The following is a 25576-nucleotide window of genomic DNA, read 5'->3' on the forward strand; positions in this document are numbered from 1 at the left end:
GACAAACAGGCCTTCCTAGAAGTTCGCCTTATTAATGTTCAATTATAGAAGAAGAACACGCATTTTGAGAGGGAAAATTGGTATATAGTTTTTCTTATAAAATAAATAGATCAACGTATACAATACCAATACTTACATTAGCTTATGACAGCTTATGACTTAAAAAAATTTCCAGGCGCATCCATTCTCAAATTGAAAGACCACAAGATGGTGGCCTTCCCATTCTGCGTGAACCATCACTTGGCTCGCTTTTATATGCCTTTTGAGCTGGGGCATCTTCATTCATTCTCACAAGATGGCCTATCCAACGTCGTTGCAGCTCGATCCGTCTGTCCGAGAATATATGGTAAGCTCATGGTTCATTCGACGGCGATATTCACCATCAACGCAGATCGGCCCATAGATCTTTCGGAGAATTTGTCTCTCAAACACTTCAAGAGCTGTCTCATCTGTTTGCTCAAGTACCCATGCTTCAGATTCATATAACAGCACGGGCGAAATTCGGCCTTGCTTTTGAGTTGTCGCATAATGGTGATGGCTTTATTTATGGCGGTAGGATATATTCTTCTCCTGGCTTTCCTTTTCATTGCAAAATTTAGATAATCAAGGTCGAATGCGGCTTTAGTCGACGAATAGGTGGAATGTGTTTTTCGTGGGTTTTTTCCAGGATTTGGCGCAGAGTTAAAATCTGGTCAATGGTTTGCCAGGCCTGAAGCCGCATTGGTATGGTACAATAATGTCATTGACCATTAGCTTCAGTCATTCACACAGCACGCTGGATCACTTTCAAATGATTAAAAAAAATAAAATAACAAAAAAAAAAATAAGTTCCTAAATATATATTTTGTTTATATTAAGTGTTCCTTATATAATTGTATAAGTTTAAATTAATTTAATAAATCTGTTTATATTTGCGGCCAGAAGATCAATTAATTTTCATTGAAAAATCATCCTGTTAATATTTTAATAGCACACGACTAATTATTCGCCTCTCTCTGTTTTGCATGTCAGTTATAAGAAACTAATAGATGACTCTTCTTTTTAAAATTTGTTGCTGATTCTCTCTCTCTCTCTCGCTCGCTTGTCTGTCATAAATCAGGGAAATCAAAGAAAGCTCTCTGTAACCTTTTTTGTAGAAAATATAATAGATTTAATTTCTTTTTAAATTATAATTTTTGCAAACTAAAAAAATTGTCTTCTCTTTAAGAGTCTTTGCAGTAAAATATAATGTATTAATTTTTTTTATTAAATGTTAACGTTTTTCGTAATAAAAATATATTTATAGTTATTGTATTATTTATTAAAATGCCACAAAAGGGATATATTATATATTTGCTTTAATAACTTAACCTTATAATAGGTTTATGTCACACATCTCTCTCTCTCTTTTGTTTGTCAATAATCAATGGGTATTTTCTATAACATTATTTACTGTGTATTTCAATGAATTTTCATTTTTATTACATTTTAACTCATTTGTTATATAAAAAAATAACAAAAAAATTTATTATTTTTATTTTATATATAATTATTATTAAAAATATATGTATTTATTAAGGCTATTCATCTTTCTCTCTACCAAAGAGATCACTCTCACTGTGTATTTTGTTTCGTTTTTTAAATCTCTTTTGCCGTTACGTTTTGCACACACACCCCAACTACACATGACAGCACAAATGTGCCGCTCTCTATACAACACTGGCCGGAAAAAATGCCACTACCGCCGGCATACAACTGTAAAGGGTGTCGTATTTTGGCTACATTTCTATCAACCCTGCCAAGAGGTAGAAAAAGTTAGTTTTGCGGGTCGAACGGAGAAATATTAGTTAAATTTCGCACAAAATACAACAAAAAAGTTGAATTTAACCGAAATCCCACAAAAAGTGTGCAATATTTTGAAAAGTGGTAAATGCAATAAATGAAAACACAACGAGTTTCATACAAACGACAAGTGGAAAAACATACATAAATGAGAAAAAAAGTTCTTATTCTATGGGCACAAGCAGTGGATGAAAAAAAAAACCAAATGAAAAGAAAAAAACTAGTGTTAGCATACTGCAAAAAAGGAGCTGCTGTGTGGTGCTGTTGTGCTGTGTGTGTTCATTAAAACTGATACCCCTCCTCCAGTAGTGTGCCCTTTCATATATCCATCGATGATATACATATTGAGTTTTGGAAAAATTCAAAAGAAAAAACGAAACGAAAAAAAAGTGAAATACTATTTTGAAAAATAATGAAAAAATAAGAAAAAATATCAAGTGTTTAAAGAAAACTGATACATTTGAATCCTGTGGCCATTAACCAACCAACTACACCTCCCTTCAAATTCTTCGAAAAAAAGGGGCGAAACAAAAACACCAAAAAGAAAAATGTGTATGAATTTCCACCAAATGGGGTTTGCTGGATTTAGGGTGGGGGAGTAGTAATAGTAAATGAATGTGTTGAAGAAACACCTAGTTTTTTGTTGCATCTTTAGATGAGGCAAAAAGCAAAATCTCCTAAATTTTACTACAGTTTGATACTTGGAAAAACAGAGACAACATTTCCATGGCATTCTTTTTGTTGTCCACTCCAGAGGATGATGGCTTAGATTTTCCCATTTTCCTCCACTGGGCTGGAACATTTCAAAACGAAAGAAAAAAATTGTAATTGTGTATACTTGTGAATAAAATTTGTAGCAGCTGCTAACCCCGCCGTCACTTTTGACAGAGCAGAGCGTGCCGTATACACCACACACTGCTCTACCCTAATCGGGGAGAGAGAGAGAGAGCACAGCATATACGAAATGACAGAGAGAACAAGAAATGACTGCTCTCGCAATTAATTGATTAATAAATGATATTGCACAGTGTGGTGGCTATCTACCATACAAATGGCCAAAATCTAGTGAAATGTTATTAACAATTACTTTTTGTTTAATCAGCAAAAAATATAAAATAACATAATTGCAAAAGAAGAGAAGAAAAACTAAAGCAAACGTTAACAAACTCAATCATGAAATCAATCATTATTATGTTTGCTCTCCGTGTGTGTGTGTGTGCCAGTGTGGTGTTTTTTTCACTTGCTTTTATGAAATGAAGTTAATTATCATTATCATAGTTCTTCATTGTCATCATAATGTTATTCTTTGCCCATTCTAGACACATCTTGCTTCATCAGCAACTTTGATGGCTAGCTGGCTGGTTGGTTTTTCTTTTTCATTTTTTTGCCACTTTATGGAACAACTCATATCGGAGAAATGGGGTGGCATGTGGTGGTGTGTATATCGTCGCTAGGCGGTAGTATATTTTATGTTGTTGTTGATTCCATATTTTTTGGCTCTCAGAGCAAGCACACACCAACATACCGACAACAACACACAGAATATGTACAAAATTCACCCGAGTATTTATTTTTTCCTTCTCATTATCCAGAAGGAATTCTCCCTTTTGCAGGGGGTGGAAATTTGTGTGTGTGTGTAATATTACAGTGTTGCCATTTTGACGTTTTTTTCTAGTTTCGTTAAGAAACAAACATAGTAATTTGTGAGTATTTTGTAATATTAATTTAAATTTATTTATATAATAGTGAGTTATTTATTATTTTAGGAGAGGATAAAAATACTAAGGAACCGGAAAACTGTAATTTGGAGGTTAGAAAAATCTGCTTAGTGTTAAAGAGTGATAAAGTGTGAAGATGCTCAATTTCTAGAGCAGTTGATGTGCTTTGAACTGAAAACCGAGTACCGGCTAACATGTTCAAAACCAAAATCCTGAAAGAAAATCAAAGCAAGGAAAATAAATAATAAGTGGACCGAATGAAATCTTGAATGAAAAGGATTTATTTAGGTTTAACAAGAGTTTGAGGATCGGTTGCGAATTGTTTTGAAATGTTTAGCATAAGTAGCTGCAGTGGTCCTGAAAGAAGTGAAGTTAAGGATTGCCGATGGGTCTTTATAAATAGTCCAAGGTGTCTTGATTGCAACAAAATAATTATTTCCTTGGTGGAAGTACAATCTCCCTGATGTATGAGCTATATTTCTTTGGAAACAATGTATTTTCCCATTATTTTTCTTTTTAAATTAAATATAAATATTTGGAGATATACTTACATATACAAGATACGTGAACCTCTTGACCAGTATGCCTCAATAGACCCCGCACGAATTGATTGCAAATTTTACACAGACAATGTCAGCACTCCTAGGATGTTTGGTATTGCAAAAGGGATATATCGGAATACGTTTTGGTATAACACCGTAACCCCCAATATTCGGTATGTTGGGGATTTTGAACATGTTTTTCATAGCACATCTCTGTACTAAAAATTGTTAATATTGACCCAAGTTTCAGGATAGAGCCCATATGACGGTACACCCATTATTCGGTATTTTAGACAGGGTTTTCAACCGTATTTGCCTTAGATTTTGTATCTTGAATTGTCTTGGGTGTCAAACCTCAATACCAAAAATATTAATATTGACCCATGTTTCAGGGTAACCCCATATTAGGGCACTCCCCAAATTCGGTATTTTTACCTAAAGTCGTAAAGTTGTTTTTCAATCCAATTGCCGGTAATTTGGTACTTTGTATTCTTATTGTGTATCAAATCTCACTATCAAAATATTGCTCCTCGTTTTTATTATGGCTAATAATTTGATACTGTGAAAATGAGCCTTATCGAAATATTGGTTTTAGACCCCATGATACTACGATATAGACATGTCCGTTTTGAACCAAACTTTGCACAACCTATTACCTTTACCAATCCTAGATCAAGTTTGAAGATGAAACCCATTGGTCCACTCTTTCTGGTATCTCTCCCACAAATGTTAAAAAGTTTGATATGAAGCAAACTTTGCACAACCCATTATCTTTACGTAGTCTAGATTTAGTCCGAAGATGGGACCTATTGCTCCACTCCTTCTGTTACCCCCCCCAAATGGTCAAAATTTTCAATATTTGTAAACCCAATATCAGTCGAATGGAATGTCCGATATGAACCAAACTTTGCAAAACCCATTATCTTTACGAAGTCTAGATTAAGTCCCAAGATGGGACCCCGTCCACTACTATGGTACCTCCCACACAAATGGTCAACATTTTCAGTATTTATCAGGCGAATGGAATGTTAGATTTCAACCAAACCTTGCACAGCCTGTTATCTTTACCAACCCTATATCAAGTCCGAGTGTGGGACCCAGTGTCCACTCCTTCCGATAACTCCCTCACAAATGGTCAATATTTTGTAAAATTTTACCAACATTAAATCCGAAACATCTTTGATAACAACATATTTCTTATGTCAATCTAATTATAAAATCTGTATGTAATTCCCAATACCTCCGCAAAGCATAGGCTGTCGGTATATATCTGTCGGCAACACCGACTGACACCTTTTAACTTGTTGTATAGTTCCTTATAAAGGTATTCCCCACTATTTGGGAATTTAAAACATCTGTTTTCATGAGGCTTGAGTTTGGCATTCAAAAATCCAAAATGAATGGTGGCTATTTTGGATATTTGAATGACAGCCTCATGGTTTTTCTATAAGACGATTTTTTTCCTATAGCACACATGAACATTCAATGGATTGCTATAAGGCTGTTTATCCCTATTTAATAAGACCCTTTGCCCACCTGTAATATGGGTTTTTATTCATCTACAATATTACCTTCAAGTACATATTAAGGAGAAACCTAGATTTCTAAAATATCGGTTGCACTTTGCTGGAAAAAATTTTGGTTTCCTCCGTGCTTAGAATGACAACTATATAATATATTATTTATTTGTCTATGTCCTCCTAACGTCGAGCCAGTAAATTATGATATTCGTTCATCTATGTATTTTCTGTTTAATAAGGGTGGTAAAAGTTATTTATCATCTATCAATCATTGTCTTCTTGTTATCTTGTTTCCGTAGTTCCTCCGCTAATAGTGCACTCTTCCACATGGAAATATCTATCATTTGTTTATCAAATGATCCTGTTTTCCTCATCATCACCATCATCAGATACAAATAACTTTTATTTGGCGATAAGATAGACTGTTAATGAAAATGGAATGTTGGTGGTGGCGATGGGGACCTTTAGACTGTTATCATGTTGAGAGATTAAATATTTTTGTTTTACAACAGGTGATGCCCTGCCCTGGCCTAATAATAATATGAAGGAGGAAGATATTATCGGAAAAAAAGAAGTAATAATATTAAATAATATTTTTTCGATGCTAAAAATAGCCCTTTGGCAAAAACTTAATCCTCATAAATCATATATCAATTGAAATCTTATGCATAAAAGGAATAAAAAAATTGAATAAAGTATTTAAAGGACTCTAAAAAAGCTTTTAATGCGATTTCATAATTTAAATTCCCCAGAAACTGGTGACAATAAAACAAATCTTGTGATATCTTCCTGAAGAAAACCCCCGCAAACAATAAAAAGAAGAAAATGGAAAACACTTTATGGTTATATTGTGGAAAGTAGGAAGTCCTCGATTCTTTTTTAGCAAACATATGGAGAAAATATATTCCATTGCTGTTGTTGTTTCTTTCTTCCTCCTTTTGTAATGAGGCTAATGGGAAAAGTATGTTTTCTTTCTCGCTTTTTTTTTGTTCAGTTTCATTTGCTTTGCTGCCTTTTCCATTGAAATCATGCAATCCTTATTATGGGTTTCCGTTTTATTTTGCCATCAACACATACTTGTATCAAGTTGCTGCTGCCATAAATGTTGTTGTTGCTGTTGTTGTTATATTTTGTTTCAAATTGCATTTCCTTCCTTATTGATTTGCCATTTTCAATAATGAGTGTACTGTTTTGTGTGTGTGTGAGTGTCTGGTTGTTTGCGATGAAATAGAGGATGGCTTGGAATCAATGAATTGTGGCATGACATGGTGGAATGGTGGGTGGATGGTTGGGCTATGCTTTTCAAGGCAAACAAATTCTATTCATGGTGGGAATGACATGTGAACATGCATAGCAGATTGTGTTGCTAGCATTAAATTCCCACAATACACATAAATACCTATGTACGTTTGGAAGTATGTATGTATGTGGGAGGTTATAGAGTGTTTCATTGCATTGTTCCCATGGTTAGAATGGAATAACAATAAATAATACTAATGACTTTGTGAAAATGATTTCTATTTTTTGATTTCAAGGGACATTCGGAAGACAATATTGAGTGCATAGAAGGTGTATTACCTATCGAGGAGGAACATGGGGTCTTAAAAAAACCTTCAAGTCCTGTGATTTTTTTGGAGAACTGAGAATGAATGATAGTTCTTTTCTACCAAAGGGTAGAAAACTGTCAATAACTGAGCTTGAATTCTTTTAGGAAAATGTATTTTAGTCTGAAAAAATTCCTGAGGATTTTTTAAAACTATCTCTGTAGAAAAAAATTACCTTCGGAATCGAGGTTGATGGTTTTTCTATAGAAAAAAGTTCCTCATTTGCTGAGGTTGAATTTTTTTCTATAGAACAAATATCCTCTGTTACTGAGGTTACTTTTTGTCTATAGAAAAAAAACATCAAGAACCGAGGTCGATTTTTTTCTATAGAAAAAAAAAAAAATATTTTTCGGGAACCTGCGGTTGAGTTTTTTTATAAAGAAACAATTTTCAGAAACCTAAATGGAATTGTTTTCTATTGAATTTGTTTCTATAGAAACAAATTTTCAAGAACCTGAGGTTGAATTTTTTTATAAAAAAATCAGTTGTTTTTCTTCAGAGAAGTTTTGAATTGTTGATGAATATTGGACTTCGCAATATGAATATATAGAGATCGCAATTTTGTGAGATAGAGCTGTGAAATTTGGCATATAAATTGCTATACTCCTAGAATGTTTATTGAATGTGGAAAATATTGAGCCTTGTTCTGGTATAGCTCTCATATAACTATATCCGCAAATTTCAATATATTGGGCGATGATTGTCAGCCGAATTGATTGTAAATTGTTATTTTTGGGTTCCCATTAATTTGCAAATCTTTCTACCAAAATATTAATAAAATTGGTCAAATTTTTAAGTTAGGCCCTATATCCGGTACCTCTCAGATTTTGGTAGTTTATTTGAAGTTTGATCACGTTTTTCAACAGAATTGGATAAAATTTGGTATTTTAGGTTCTCATTGAGTAGTAAATCTCCTTACCAAAAATTATCAATATTGACCCAAGTCTTAGGGTAGATCCCATATAACAGCATCCCAAAAATTTCGGTATTTTGAATTGGCTTTTATTTGGTATTTTGGGTTAACATTGATTAGTAAATCTCCTAACCAACAATTTTTTGACCCCATATAACTGCAGGTAGACCTTTTTCAAGCGAATTGGCTGTAATTTGTTATACTGAGTTCTCATCGGTAAGCACATCTTCCTACCAAATATTAAAAATATTGGTCCACTTTTTAAGGTTGACCCCATATAACTGTACCACCAAAATTTCGATATTTCGGAAGTTTGGCCCCTTCTTATTTCAACCGAATTGGCTGTAACTTGGTATTTTGCGATGTCATTACGAAGCAAATCTTCCTATTAAAAATGATTAATATTGACCCACTTTTTAGGGTGGCCCTCATGTGGTGAACCCTCCGATATATTGAAATTTCAGTGTTTTGGCTATAATTTTATATTTTGTATAGTCAATGGGTAGGAATTCGTTCTACAAAAAATTATTAACATTGGCCCAGGTTTGGGGGTAGCTCCCATACAAAAGTACCTCCCGAATTTAGGTATTTTGAGGAGCTTGGGCACAGTTTTCAATTAAATTGGCTGTTATTTGATATTTTTAACTCTCAATGGGCTGGAAATCTTCGTACCAAAAATAACTTATGTTGGCCCATGTTTGGGGGTAGCTCCCTTATAGGTGGTGTACCTCTCAAATTTCGGGATTTTGAGTAGTGTGGGCACATTTTCAATCAAATTGGCTATAATTTTATATTTTGGATAGTCAATGGGTAGGTAGTCGCCCTACAAAAAATTATTAACATTGGCCCATGTTTGGGGTTAGCTCCCTTATAAGGGTACCTCCAAAATTTCGGGATTTTGAGGATTGTGGGCACATTTTACAATCATATCGGCTATTATTTTTTTTTGAATTCCCAATGGTTAAAAGAATCTTCCTAACAAAAATTATCGATATAGGTCCACTCTTAATGGTAGCCCTCATAAAATGGAATTTCCGAAATTTCGATATTTTTGGAATTATGGTCAGGCTCAACCGCAGAACTGGCTATAATTATATATATTGGGTTATAATTGAGTAGCAAACCTCCCTACCAAAATTTATCAATATTTTCTCAAATTTCGGGATAGGTCCTATATAACCGTACAAAAATTTCGATATCTCTGCGAAAAATTATCAACATTGGTAAGATAGTCCCCATATAACGCTAACTCCTGCTGTCTGTAATTTTATATTTTGGATTCTGTTTGGTTAGGAAATCTCCGTACCAGAAATGATCAATATTGGGTCATGTTTTGGGGTAGCCCCTGAGGATGAATTTCCATACTAAGTCCTTTTGCCGTCTTCAACAACAACAAATATTGGTCCTCCTTCTTTATGAGGAATCCATTGTGACCTTCTGTATGTTTACATTTTAATATTTATTATTATTTTTTTTTTTGAAAAAAAATAAAAAAATAATAATAAATAAATAATAATAATAAAAGAAAACACATAAATCTTCAATGTTTATTGATGAGCATTGGCGTGTGTTCATGTGTGTGTGCGTGCATGTCAGATATATATTATTTTTAATTTAATGTGCCACTGTCTCCTCCGTGTAACAATAAATGCGTGTTTGCGTTCTGTCGTGATTCGTGCCACCATTGAAGGATATATAGTATGGGGAGGAGGTTGGTGTGTTGTAGTTGTATTATGGCCTAGATAAATAAAGGATTCCAATCATAGATATATCCACTTGCCGCTGCGTACCTAAATGAATGAACAAAGAATGACTCATAATGAATGCAATTTTATATTTTTTCTAAAATAAAATAATAATTTTTTTTCTATATTTTTAGTAACTTTAACAACAACCTCCTTGTTTTGAATAAAGAAAATTCCGAAGAACTAAAAGTTTAAAACTTAAAAAAAAATCTGAAAAAAACTAAAACGAAACACCAAAAGAAAAAAGTTCAAGTGTTGACAATTTAAGAAATAATAACAACAACAAAGTTACAAATTAACTCTTTTTTGGCTGCCAGGAAGGTGGAACGAAAAGTGTTGTTGAATTGCTTGCTGCTGCTGCTCTCGGTACACCTAACCTTACCAAAGCGTCAAAGTGCTTGCCTGTTTGTTTGTGTGTCTGTTTGGAGCGCGTTTCTAGTTAAGTTTTGAAGAAAATAACAACCCCCCCACAAAAAGTATCCTCTCGAACCTCCGTTTTTTTCTAACGAAAACTTAACCAATTAAAATGGGTTGCACCACATCGGCTGAAGAACGCGCTGCCATACAACGCTCCAAGCAAATTGAGAAAAATCTCAAAGAAGATGGCATACAAGCGGCAAAGGATATTAAACTCTTGCTGTTGGGTAAGTTCACTTTTCTTCTTCTTCTATTTTTTATTTGTATTTGTATATGAAACTTTTTGATAGTTAATTTGGAAATTTTGAACATAAGTTATGTGAACTCCAAAATTATTATAAAAAGAGAAACACAACTTTGACATTCGTTCCCGTCTCGTATGATCAAAGTTTGAAAATACTCAAATCTCTCACCAATCATTTTTATTTTGGATTATAATTTGGATGACAAATCTTATCGCCAAAAATTATTAATATTTGATCCATGTTAGAGGTTAGCTCTCATATAAGAATACCTCCCAAATTTCGGGATTTTATGGATTGCGGGCACATTTTAAAATCAAATTGGCTATAATTTTATATTTTGGATTCCGATTGGTTAAGAAAATCTTCCTACCAAAAATTATCGCGATATTGGTCCACTCTTAATAATAAATTAGCCAACAATATAATCCCAATATAGCATACTTTTGTAGCATACTTTTAGGCGACATGCGAAATGATTTAAGAATGATCCTTGGAATATGAGGAATATTTTTTTTAAATTAAAAATTATTCTAAATTCTCGGAATTTTTATTACTTTCATCATAAGGTGGAGTGTATATTAAAATTTGTCATTCCGACTGCAACACCTCGAAATATTCACCGGAGTCCCCATATATTCTTTACCACAATAAAATTCTATGTTCGACTGTCTCCCTGTTAAAGTTTCGATAGAAGTTGCAATATTTAAGACAGAACTCTTGCGACGTTTTATACTGAAAATAGGATATATTGGTTCAAGTTTTGGTATAGACCCCATCTAATGGTACAACCCATACAAATATTTGGAATTTTGGATCTAACGGTACATCCCTCAAATATGTTTGGAATTTTGGAAAAGTTTATCAACCAAATTACCAATAATTTACAATTTTGGATTCTTTTTGATTGGAAATGATCCCTTCCAAAAATGTTTAATATAGTCCATTGTTTCAGGGTATGTCCCACATAACGGCACCTCCAAAATTTCGGTATTTTGAGGAATTTGGACACGTTTTTCAAACGAAATGTTTGTAATTTGATATTTCGAATTCTCAATGAGTAGAAATTCTCCCTACCAAAAATAATGCAAATTGGGTCACAAAGTGTTATAATAACACCCGGCATTATTCGATATTTTGTGGAGTTTGTTTATTTTTTTCAATCAAATTGCCTATAATTTTATATTTTCGATTCTCATTGGTTAGGAAATATTTGTACCAAAAAGTATTAATATTGGCCAATGTTTGGGAGTAGCTCCCATATAACGGCACCTTCCGAATTTCGGGATTTTGAAGATTGTGGGCACATTTTAAATCAAATTGGCTATAATTTTATATTTTGGGTAGTCAATGCGTAGGTAGTCGCCCTACACAAATTGATTAACATTGGCCCATGTTTTGGGGTAGCTCCCACATGGAGAGTACCTGCCCAATTTCGGTATTTTAGGGAGCTTGGGCACATTTTTCAATCAAATTGTCTATAATTTTATATTTTAAATTCTCATTGGTAGGAAATCGTCCTACTAAAAATTATTGACATTGGCCCATGTTTCAGGGCAGCTCCCATATCAGGGTACCTCCCAAATTTTAGGATTTTGAGGAGTGTGGACACATTTTATAATAAAATTGGCTATCGTTATATATTTTGAAATCTCATTGGGTATGAAAACTTCCTACCAAAAATGATTAATATTGAACCATATTAGGGGTTAGCTCCCATATAACGGCACCTTTCAAATTTCGGGTTTTTGAGTAGTGTAGGCACATTTTACAATCAAATTGGCTATACCTTTATATTTTGGATTATCATTGCGCAGGAAATCATCATACCAAAAATGATTAATATTGGTCTATGTTGAGGGAAGGCTCCCATATAACGGCAACTTCCGAATTTCGGGATTTTAAAGATTGTGGGCAGATTTTACCAAAAATTATTAATATTGGCCCAAGTTAGGGGGTAGCTCCCATATAAAAGTACCTCTCGAAATTCGGTATTTTAGGGAGTTTGAGCTCGTTTTACAATCGAATGGACTCAAATTTGATATTTTAGGGGTTCTAATTGAGTGGGAAACCTTCCCTAATAAAAATATATTTGGTACATTCTCAATATAAGTCATAGTCATTATCGATATGCTTAAGGCCTAGTCCAATTTTTCCCATGCCATTACTTCCAGGCTTCTATATAAAAGTTCCGATTGATTTTGGGTATTTTATACTATCCACCTTCACAATAAAAAAAAAAAAACAAAAAAGAAACTTTTCAGGAACTGTGTTTGAAAAAGGCTCCCTTACTTCCTGAGTATTTTTTTTTTATAAAAACATTCTACTTCAGTTCCAAAGAATGTTTTACTTGTAAAAAAATCATGCTCAATTTCTGAGATTTTTTGTACTGAAAAGGTCCTGAGGTATTTTTTTCTTTAGAGATTAAATAAGATCACATTTTTTCCTATAGAAAAAAAATTATCCTGAAGACCAATTTTTTCTGTAGAAAAAGTTTCAACCGATTTTTTTTTCTGTCCGATTTTTTTCTGCAGAAAAAAAAATCAACTTCAATTCCTTAGGTTCGAATTTTAAACTTTTTCCCATTTGTCTATGTTTTTGTTGTTGTTTCTTTTTTTCACTTTCAACATAATTTTGCTATTGTCGTTGTTGTTGTTGCTTCTTTAAAAATGAATCTCGAAAACATCACCCCTAGTAAAGATTTTATTTTCATTTTTACTATTTTTTTTCTCTCCCCCGATATGGACATAGATGTTGAGGGTGCAGTCAGTGTTGTTGTTGTTGTTGGCGTTGTTACTGCTTTCAATGAAGTGTGAAAGCCCATTATAAAATGCATTTTTGTTGCATTTAAACTTCAAAACGCTGTTGTTGTATACAAAACAACAGCAACAACAACATTTGTATATGGGGATAAAATGGGGATTAGGGAAGATGATAGCTTTTATGGGATAAGAATGGAATGAATATGCCACTCACTTGCTGCATAACAACTGAAGTTACCCTCTTTGCTCCCTCTCTCCCCCTTTCGCCTTCCCCTCTAAACTTTATTGCAATGTTCTTTGCATGCATGCATTGTTCACAACCCAAATAATTACTGTTGTTATTGTTGCCATTCTCTTTTTTTTTTTGCTGCAGTTCAAAGTTACTGCACCACCACTCATATGACACTGCTGCTGCTGCCCGCTGTGGCAATTGTTGTTGCATCTACCTCTGCCACGACCGCTGCTGATTGTCATATGTATGAGATGGGATGATGTTATTTGCCGCATTAACTTGCTATTGTCGTCATGTCCAATGGACTGAGCGACTAAAGCCCCGCATTTATGCCGACAACATAATCCGCATGCTCTGCAACACGAACAGCAACGACAACAACGACAAGATGAAGCACGAAACAATCCACTTTACTCGGTTTTTTTATTCAACGCCTGAAGGGCTTAACGATGTGGATGGCATAGAAAAATAATAACAACAACAATAGCTGACAATTTTGTTGTTATTGTTTTTGTTGTTGTTGTTGACAAGATAAAAATCAACAATTATTTGATATTTAACAGGGTAAAATGTCTGTTGTTGTTGTTTTGTTTGTTTGCTATTCAAATAAAACTTGCTTTCCATTGTGTGTGTGTGTGTGTCACTCAGAGAGTTCGACATTTCAATGCAAAACAATGAAATGTCACAAAATATACGAGGTCCTTAAAGATTCGAGACATGCATTTTTTCTATAGCCGAAATGAGTTGCGAAGAAGATTCCCAAGCACTGAGACTGGAGTTTTCTACAGGAAAAAAAAACTGTTGATGACTGTGAGGAGCTCAGATTGATATTTTTTCAAGGGTCCTACAGAGCCATAGATTTATAAAGAATATTTTTTCAAGGCCATAATAAGGTGTGGATTTATTAAAGAACCAGAAAATTTATATTGAAAAAAAAATCCACATACAACGGAGGGGGGCACAGTGGGAAAAAATGCAGATCTAGCGCGCAGAAAATCAAAGTAGATGTTTTACTGTATGTTTATCGATATTTTGGATAAGAATAGATTTAGATGGACAATTTTAATTATTTTATGAACAAATTTGGCAATTTTTTTTTTTATTAACCCATTAAGCGCCGATTTTTTTTTAGAAAAAACTTAAATTTTTTGGTGTAAATTACTATTTTGAAGCAATTGAAATATTTTATAATAAGCAATATTTTTCGTTATAACTAATAGTACTCCTAAAATGGAAGCTTCTTTTAAAAATTCCGAAACATTTGGAGGGTAAAAAGTGGGTGAAGGCCAAACACTATTGTTATTATATATATCTTTATTATTGTAAATATTACATATCTAAAACATTAAACTATATATATTTTACAAAATTTAGGCGTTACTTATTAAATACTAATCACATTCAGAATCCGAGTTTTGATCGGAATTAGTTGGTAGCATTGGATCCTCCAGTAGTTTAAGGACTTCTTCAGATAGTGGCTCACTATATCGATGGTTAAGAGATGTACTACGAGACAAACTTGATATTTTTGGATCAGAAGAAAATAGCAACCTATTGAAAAGATCCCTCATTGTTTCCTCACGACTAATTTTTCTGGTCTACAGTTCCCTGTAGTTCCGAAAGTCCTTATTTCTGGATTCCATGGCTTCTTCAGACAACATTCCTATGGGCAAAGCTGCACATTTAATTATATCAGCTCCATGCACTAATATTTTGTGTATGCTTGAAGGCATATAGAACCAAGGATATAATTCCACGAAAAAAAAAAATAAATGTTTCCTCAGTAAGTTTTTCAAATGACTCTGCGTTAATAGCATATCCACAGGCCATCGTTGAAAGGATGATACTAAAATTTTTAATTAATTTTTCATCAACACCAGTTATCGATGATGCCAAGCCAGGTTGGCTAAAAACGCCTAGCAATATTGCCATCGTTTGTTGTTCCGGATACTGACTTAGGTGTGTCAACAATAATGTGCATTTCTTCCTTCAAATCATTAATGATACGTGCCTTCCTTTCTTCGAAAAGTGGCCGATCGGAGCTATTAATTTTCCACTTTTTCAAAACCAGTCGGTATGAAATGTGCAATATACATTCTAAAAATCGAATCCTTGCATGTAAGGTAGACAGACCGTATTCGTATAAATTGATGTTTGGGGTTAATGACGAAATTTTGTTGTAATCATTCTTTACTTTTGCTGTTATGTGCTTATAGCGAAAACCATAAATGTAGGTAAAACAGTGTATATATGAATGTTACACCAATGATATTTTTCAGGGTTCATAAAGTGGACCCTTTACCTGCGGTATTTTAGAAGACTCTTACAACCGATTTCGTTGTAATTTTAATTTTCATTTAGAAAGACATTTGGAATAAATGTATATTCAGTGCATGAGTTTAAAATCAACGTTTGGAGCAGCTTACTTAAATCCCTCATTTTCATACTCACACCCATTACTATTGAACATTAGGATGTACATTTTGAACTTATTTTTTTTCTTATCTGCTATGCTGTGATCTATTCCAAGTCATATTTGATGAATTATATCAAAAAAATTCACAAATTTTTAATTTTATTTGAACAAAACCTTAAAAAAGCTTCCTACACAAAATTGGCATTTTTTCAAAAAATTGCCATAAATCCGAGAATCGCAGGAAGTCGCAGGAAAAAATTTAGTATGATGTTCTAGACAGACACACAAGAAAAATAAAACAAAAATCAAAGCTGAACTCAACTGCACTCCATACTAAACCCCTATTTTAATTGAAGGAATTAAAAAAAAACGGACCTTACATATATTTAGCCCGAAACACCTAAATTAAAATAACTTATGGGTTATATAACTATACCATTTAATTAAATACCAATACTATATATCAAAAATGGACAAAATTTTATAATAATATATTCACAGAATGCACACGACCATCGCAATTTTATAGCAAAAAAATGCCATTTTTAACATTGGAAAAATTTTCTGTTTTAAATGTACCGTTATTCCGTTCTAGCTTATCAATTCGGATTATTTTATACGGACTTAAGTACTCTCAACACTCTACTTTAAAACTGCATTAATGTTTTAAAGTTTCCTTCAACTTCATTTTTTGATTTTCTGCGCGCTAGATCGGTATTTTTTCCCACTGTGGGGGGTACCGTTACCTGAATCTTGGAGATTTTCTAACCAATGAGAACCCAAAATACAAACATAAAGTCAATTTGGTTAAAAAAATTCTAAACTCCCCTAAATATCGAAATTTGGAAGGCACCGTCATAAAAAGGCTAGTCTAAAAAGAGGTGTAATATTTTTTGGTAGGTTTTGGTACCCAGTTGGAATCCAAAAAACAGCCCATTCGGTTAAACATATTTTTCCTGAAATCCCAAAAATATGTAACTTTAGAAGGTACCGTCGTTATATGGGGTCTACCCTGAATCTTCAGTCTATATGGATAATTTTTGGTTGAGAGATTTTCTAATCAATGAGAAGCCAAAATCAAAAATGAAACATGCTCAAGCATCCAAAATATCGGAATTTTTAAGGGTAACCTTTTATTGGTGTTAACCTAAAAAGTTGACCAATATTGATAATTGTTGGTATGGAGATTGTCTAGCCAATGATAACCCAAAATACCAAATTACAGTCAATTCGGTTGGAAAATGTGTCCAAAATCTTCAAAATAAGCAAAATTAGGGGGGTTCCGCTATATGGGTTTTATCCTGAAAATAAGACGAATATGGACAATATGTGGCAGGGAGATTTTCTACTCGATGAGAAGTCTAAATACCAAATTAAAGACAAATCGTTTGAAAATATATGCTCGAAAAAATATCGAATATTGGGGTGTACCGTTATATGGCGTCTGTCCTGAACCTTGAGCCAATACGACTAATTTTTGGTAGAGAGATTTTCTGCCCAATGAGAGCCCCAAATATCAAATTACAGTCGATTACCTTGAATAACGTGTCCGTCATCCCTAAAATACTGAATATTAAGGTGTGCCGTTAAATGGGGTCTATCCTAAAACTTCAGCCAATATAAATCATTTTTGGTATAGTGATTTTCTACCCAAAGGGAACCCAAAATACTAAATTACAGCCAAATCGGTTGAAAAACGTACCTAATCTCTCAAAAATACCGAAATTCGGGAGGTATCGTTAAATGGGGGCCACACTAATAAGTGCCCCAATATTCATAATTTTTTTTTTTTATATAGAGATTTTCTACCCAATGAGAACTTCAAATATAAAACTACAGCCAATTCGGTTGAAAAACGTTACCAAAATCTTCAAAATACCGAATATTAGAGAGTTCCGCTATATGGGGCCTACCCTAAACCTGAGCCAACATGGACAATATTTGGTAGTAGGATTTTCTACTCAATGAGAACCCTAAATACCAAATTAAAGGCAAATACGTTTATAATTTGAGCCCGAAATCCACCAAAATATCGAATATTGGCGTGTACCGTTATATGGGGTCTATCCTGAAACTTGGTCCAATATGACTAATTTTTGATAGAGAGATTTTCTACTCAATGAGAACCCTAAACACCACGTTAAAGTCAATTCGGTTGAAAAATGTAGCCGAAATCTCCAAAAATATTGAATAATCGGCGGTTCTGTTATATAGGGTCTGCACTGAACTTGAACTTGGGCCTATTTTTTTTTTTAGAAAAATTTTCTACCCAATGAGAACCCAAAACGGTTGAACCACGTAGCCGACATACCTAGAATACAGAAAAATGGAGGGTTCCACTATATAGAGCCTACCCTGAAATTTTGCAAATATGAACCACATCTAGCACCCAGATTTTCTACCCAATGAGAATCCATAATACCAAAATACCAAATAATGAAGGCTTCCATTATATTGAGCATTCCCTTAAATATGGGGTCTACCCTGAACTTTTGCCAACATGGGTAATTTGTCGTAGGAAGATTTTTTACTCAGGGAGAATCGAAAATAGCAAATCACACCTCTACTTTGAGATTTTTTTTCTCTTTTAGAAAAAACTTGCTTCTCAGGACTGATACATTTTTTTCACAGAGTATTTTTTCCCCTCCTCATTTCCTCTCCCAACCTCGTACACCCATCACCCAAAGTTGTGAAATAAAAACTGAAAGCCTGCAACAGTTCACAGCCTAAAGTGAAAAAAAAACTGCTGCAGTCACCGTCGATGCTGCACTTATTCCAAACTGCAGTAAACGTATTCGTATGTGGATAGGTTCTCGCCACTATCATAGATAGTCATCATGTCATGCAAGGCACGCTGCGATGCGGCGCGTCGTCAGTCATATTTATCATTCTTTAGACCTATTGTTCGTTTTTATTTTTTGCGAATCCTTAGGATTCGAAGCACATACTTGTCGTCTGATCCTTGTTATTGTTGTTGTTGCAACACCAAAAGACAATATCATGACACGGGTTTTGGCGGCGGTTGTCTTTCGTTTGGTGGTGGTGTAAAGGAGGAGCAGAAGATTGCATTTGAATGACTTAAGCTCTCTGGCAAGTGCAAGTAATTTTTACAGGGTTTAGTAAGTGACATTATCCTTGCTTCGTATGCTTCTTCTTCTAGCATTTCTTCTGTCCTCCCTCTCCTTCAGCTATTATTCATTCAGTGATGTATGAATGTTGTTCGAAGTGCCAGAACAAATAACATATTCAACTATGGCCTCCATCTTTATCATCAACAACATCGGTGTCATTGGTAGGTATCGGTGTTAGTTGTCGATTAAGCGGGGTGTTATGTGGGGTCCCGGTAGGAGGAGGAGGGTATTCAGTCTTAAAAACATTATCGCTGTCATAATTTGTATTTTATGGCAATATTTTCTGCTTGTCTTCTGTTGCAAGTTTTTTATATCCTTTACAAAGAGGTGGAGGAGTGTATTGAATCAGACATTCCGTTTGCAACACTTCGAAATATTCATCCGAAAGACCCTTTATATTATGTTCATATACTTTTTAACGGAATACTAATCTGTATAGACTTTAGTATGTCCGTCTGTCTGTTGATATCACTGTTAATACACACACACATTTTTTATACTCCTGGGGTGTTTGGTATTGAAAATGGGATATATCGGACCATGTTTTGGTATAGCCCTCAGATTGCAGAAACTCGAAAATGTCGATATTTTGACTAAATTGGGTACAATTGTCAAGAGAATTGGCTGTAACTAGGTATATTGAGTTCTCAGTGGGTAGGAAATCCACCTACCAAAAATTATATATATCGGCCCAAGTTTCAGGATAGACCCCATATGACGGAACCTTTCACATTTCGGTATTTTGGGGAGTTGGATCAATTGTCTGTAATATGATATTTTTGGGTTCACAGTGGGTCTAATAGCAAATATTATTCATATTGATCCATGTTTCAGGGTAGCCCCTATATAACGGAACCTCTTAAATTTCGATAGATTGGCGATTTTTTTGTCACGCTTTTCAACCGAATTGTTTGCAATTTTTTATTTTGGGTTCTCATTGGATAGAAAATATCTTTACCAAAATTTATCAATATAGGTCCATGTTTCAGGGTAGGCCCTATATACCGGATCCTCCAAAATTTCGGTATTTTGCTAAGTTAGGTCACGTTTTTCAACTGAATTGGCTGTATTTTCATATTTTGAATTTTCATTGGTTAAAAAATCACCTTACCAAAATTTGTCAACATTGGCCCAAATGTCAGGATAGGCCCCATAAGACATAACCTCCCAAATGTCGGTATTTTCCGAAGTTAGGTCAAGTTTTTCAACCGAATTGGCTGTAATTCTTTATTTTGGGTTCTCATTGAGGAGAAAAATCTACCAAAAATTAACAACATTAGTCCACTTTTTAGGTTGTCCTCCATATAATGGTACCACCCTCCATTATTCGGTATTATGGGGAGCTTGGGCATGTTTTTTTAATCAAATATGCTGTAATTTGATGTTGTGGTAGAGCATAGGGTAGATCATTTTCCTACCAAAAATTTTTAATATCAGTCTACTTTTAAGGGTAGACCCCATATATCCGCACCCTCAATATTTCAGTAATTTGGGTATTTTGGCAACGTTTTTCAACTGAATTGGCTGTAATTTGATATTTTGTGTTCTGAGTGGGTAGAAAATCTCCCAACCAAATATTAATAATATTGATCGATTTGTTAGGGTATATCCCATATAACGGTACCACCAAAACTTCGATATTTGGGGAGTTTGGCCATGTTTTTCAGCGGAATTGGCTGTAATTTGGTATTTTGGAATCGCATAGAGTAAAAAATCTTCCTACCAAAAATGATCAATATTGGTCAAATTTTTAGGGTAGCTCCCATACAACGGTTTTTCCAAAATTACGATTTTTGGCAATTTTCGGAGCATTTTTTAATCGAATCCACTGCAATTTGGTATTTGGGATCATTATTGGTATGGAAATCCATATACCACAAATTATCTATATTTGTCGACTTTTTAGTGTGGACCACTCCATAGAACTACCCCTACGTAGGTAGATATTGGTACTTTCTGGGTACTGTACCTAGAAAATTTCGAAATTTTGGGGATTTCGGGCTCGTTTTTTAACCAAATTAACAGTAATTTGTTATTTTAAGGTTCTAATTGCGTTCCTATCAAAAATTATCAATATTGAACTAAGTTTCAGGGTAGGCCCAATATATCGATATTGCCGATTATTCGGTAAACTGGAGATTTTGGGCCCGTTTCTCAATAGAAGTTGACATTTTGGGTCCTCATTGGGTGGAAAATCTCCCAACAAAACATATAAACATATCTGTTGAATCCATATTATGTTCGAACCCTTTATAGGGCATTTAAAAAGTCCCGATCAATTTCAGGTACTTTTAATGTGCACCTCATGGTGCAGGGTATAACAATTTCGGCTTGGTCGGTATTGAAGATTTTGTGTACTTGATTTTTGTTCGCCATTCTCTGTTTATTTTTCACTTTGTGGGTTATTGTTTGCGGCAAGGATATCTTCGTTCCTCCTTCTCCTTCGTTCCTTCATCATCATATGTCTTATTCTCCATGGCTCCATCCATCCATTTACTAGGTCCCTTATCCTGTTTTATGCATTGTGTGGGGGAAATGACAAATAAATATTCTAGTCTGGCCTAACTAATAACAGTAATAATGTATGAATGTAACTGCAACAACAACAACAGAGACAACAACATGGAACGACAGGACATATTTATTGTTAAAAGATGACAACGACAACAACAACAAAACAAAAAAGTACTTCCCGCTGAATTTTCGTATTTTGCCGTCTTAGCTTGACTTTCTTTTATTTTTCCTTGTAGCCATCCTGGGCATTGTTAACTAGCAGTAGTAGAAGGATAAAGGATCCCTTGTCATCCATAAACGAAAATAAATAGGAAAAAGAAAGGTTTATTTTTTTCGCCATCTCCCCTCCTTCTTTATTTCTTAAAATCAAGTTCCAAAGGGAAAGTATGGGTGTGTCTGCAGGCTTGATTATATGTCACTCGGTGTGTGTGTGTGTATGTGCCCGTTTATAGGATCATAATGGGCTCGTGTATTTGCCTCCTAACCAAACCAAATATTCATTTCTTTTGGCGTTCGCCTAAAAATAATATAAATTTTCTTGTTTAGTTTACTTTCCTTTCTTGTTTTCGTTTCGTTTTTTTCTTCTTCTTCGTTTACAATACAATATTATTATGTATTTAACATCAATATTTATTGTAATTGGATATGGGCAGCCCATTATGGGATATAGGATTTTGGAAAATATATGTAATATATGGAATATGCAATACATATATACCTACACATATCATTATATCATATTTTTTTGTTAAGGAAAAAGTGTCCTTAAGTGAATTTGAAGATGCAAACAATTGTGAAGCCTAAAAGTAGGCAACGTTTTTTAAAAAGTTTTGTTCAGTCCGCTGAAGACTCTTTTTTCTATAGAAAAAAAATTCCTTAGTCACCTGAGGACTCTTTTTTTTCTCAGGACTCTTTACTATAGAAATAAATTTCTCAGCATCTGAGGACTCTTTTTTTTCTATAGAAAAAAATTTCTCAGTACTCTGAGGACTCGTTTTTCTATAGAAAAAAATTCCTCAGTCCCCTGAGGACTCTCTTTTTTATAGAAAAAAAAATTCCTCAGTCCCCTGAGGACTCTTTTTTTTCTATAGAAAAAAATTCCTCATGTCTCTGAGGCATCTTTTTTCTATAGAAAAAATTCCTCAGTACTCCGATAACTCTATTTCCTCTAGAAAACATTCCTCAGTACTCCGAGGACTCTTTTTTCTATAGAAAAAAATTCCTCAGTACTATGAGGGCTCTTTTTTCAGTTCACTGAGGATTCATTTTTTATAGAAAAAAATTCCTCAGTTTACTGAGGTTTCTTTTTTTTAGAAAAAAAAATTCCTCAGTATTCTGAGGATTCTTTTTTTCTATAGAAAAAAATTCCTCAGTACTCTGAGGACTCTTTTTTCTATAGAAAAAAAATCCTCAGTACTCTGAGGACTCTTTTTTTCTATAGAAAAAAATTCCTCATTACTCTGAGGTCTCTTTATTCTATAGAAAAAAAATCCTCAGTACTCTGAGGACTCTTTTTTCTATAGAAAAAAATTCCTCAGTACTCTGAGGACTCTTTTTTCTATAGAAAAAAATTCCTCAGTTTACTGAGGACTCTTTTTTCTATAGAAAAAAATTCCTCAGTTTACTGAGGACTCTTTTTTCTATAGAAAAAAATTCCTCAGTTTACTGAGGACTCTTTTTTCTATAGAAAAAAATTCCTCAGTTTACTGAGGACTCTTTTTTCTATAGAAAAAAATTCCTCAGTTTACTGAGGACTCTCTTTTTTCAGTATAGAAAAAAATTCCTCAGTTTACTGAGGACTCTTTTTTCTATAGACTCTTTTTTCTAAAAAAAAATTCCTCAGTACACTGAGGACTCTTTTTTCTATAGAAAAAATTCCTCAGTTTACTGAGGACTCTTTTTTCTATAGAAAAAATTCCTCAGTTTACTGAGGACTCTTTTTTCTATAGAAAAAAATCCTCAGTCCACTTTTTCCTATAGAAAATAATTCTCAGATCCCCGAGTTCTTGATTATAATTTCTTATTTCTATATAACCTACATATGTTTGTATGTATGTGTGGGTACACCGTTTACATTTCCACTTTGGATCTAGCACTACTACAACTGAAAGAGCTTTCAGCACATTCAAGTAGACAAAATAGAAAGGCTTATTTGTTGACGTTCATCCTCCACAAGCGTTGTAGTTGTTGCTGTCGTTTTGAAATATTTTGTCTGTTTTGTTTTTGGCTTTGTTGGTGTTGTTGTTGCGGTGGCGTCAACAACATTTCAACACTTGGCAGATAATGTAATATGTGTTGTAGAGTGTGTTTGGTCTAAATACAACAACAAAAGCAAAAACAAAACAAAAAACACCCACACCTTGACAACCCACACACACCAGCTAAGCTGACACAGACATTCACACTGCATATGCCACTAAAGGTTGGCAGGCACGGCAATGCTACAAAGGATTTCAAAAACTAATTGTTGCTTCATTTGCTGTGTGGACGGATGAATGGTCGGTCGGACAGGCGGACAGACAGACAAGCGAACGGATGGATAGTTAGTAGATATCGTGTAAAAGTGACTGACAACAACATTGCAAATGATATGAAAATGTTGGCTGATGTCCTGCACCCGCTCGTCCTCCTCCTCCTTTTTAATGGCATTCCTGGAAAGCTATTGTGGTTGTGTTAGTGTGTCTATGTGTGGTTGTTTTAGTTGCGGTTTTACTCGCTGTTGTGGTTTTGTTATGGTTCATCGACTATAGAGGTTCGGTTCTGCAGGATAGCCATCGACAACTATAGTAGAGAGCATTGGTTCCTATGGTTTTAATTATTGTCAAGGTGTAACAAACGGCAATTGCAAAAAAATCTGATAGCCAACAACCTGCTGCTGCATTTGCTGAGGAGGAGATTTGATGCAATGAAATCAATTCATGATTATTATTGGGGAGAGATACAGGGAATTTTGTTGTTCGATGTCAAAAGGACTGATGACTGATATAATTGTGTTGTCAATGGAAGTATGAACTGGGTAAATTTTGGGAGGGAGAAACATTAAAAATTTAATTAAATATTCCAAGAAATTTTTGGCTCATAATTAATATTAGAGGGAAAATTTTAATATTAAAAAAATTGTTGTGGCGTATGAGTAACAGAATATACACAATTAATAATAATCATACGCCTCTGGAGGCTTGAGGAGTCTACGAATAAATTTTTCTATAGAAAAGAGTCCTCAGCGGACTAAGAAAAAACAGAGAAAAAGTGCTCAGCGGACTGAGGAATTTTTTTCTATAGAAAAAAGACTCCTCAGCGGACTGAGGAATTTTTTTCTATAGAAAAAAGACTCCTCAGCGGACTGAGGAATTTTTTTCTATAGAAAAAAGACTCCTCAGCGGACTGAGGAATTTTTTTCTATAGAAAAAAGAGTCCTGAGGAATTTTTTTCTATAGAAAAAAGAGTCCTCAGCCGAATAAGGAAATTTTTTCTATAGAAAAAAGAGTCCTCAGCTGTCTGAGGATTTTTTTCCTCAAAGGACTGAGGAATTTTTTCTATAGAAAAAAGAGGCCTCAGAGGACTGAGGATGTTTTTCTATAGAAGAAAGAGTCTTCAGAGAACTGAGGAATTTTTTCCTATAGAAAAAAGAGTCCTCAGAGGACTGAGGATTTTTTTTCTATAGAAAAAAAGAGTCCTCAAAGTACTGAGGAATTTTTTTCTATAGAAAAAAGAGTCCTCAGCGGACTGAGGAATTTTTTTCTATAGAAAAAAGAGTCCTCAGCGGACTGAGGAATTTTTTTCTATAGAAAAAAGAGTCCTCAGCGGACTGAGGAATTTTTTTCTATAGAAAAAAGAGTACTCAGCGGACTGAGGAATTTTTTTCTATAGAAAAAAGAGCCCTCAGCGGACTGAGGAGTTTTTTCTATAGGAAAAAAACCGTCAGCTTCCTTAAAGACACTTTTTTATAGAAAATTCCTCAGTCAGCGGAGAACTCTTTCTTTAATAGAAAAATACTAA

General features: G+C 34.2%; 1 protein-coding gene across 1 annotated transcript in view; it reads left to right on the top strand.

Moving 5' to 3' along the window:
* The first annotated feature begins 10376 nt into the window (after positions 1-10376).
* Positions 10377-25576, top strand: part of LOC133335493 (G protein alpha o subunit) — an 86008-nt gene continuing 70808 nt past the window's right edge. The window contains exon 1 of the mRNA XM_061543767.1: positions 10377-10507. Within this exon, the coding sequence (XP_061399751.1) occupies positions 10390-10507 (118 nt within the window). The 5' untranslated portion in view covers positions 10377-10389. The remainder of the gene's footprint in view (positions 10508-25576) is intronic.

Source organism: Musca vetustissima, unplaced genomic scaffold (assembly GCF_032173495.1).
Source record: "Musca vetustissima isolate MV318-11 ecotype Yass unplaced genomic scaffold, APGP_CSIRO_Mvet_v1 utg9639, whole genome shotgun sequence".
NCBI classification, from domain to species: Eukaryota; Metazoa; Arthropoda; class Insecta; order Diptera; family Muscidae; genus Musca; species Musca vetustissima.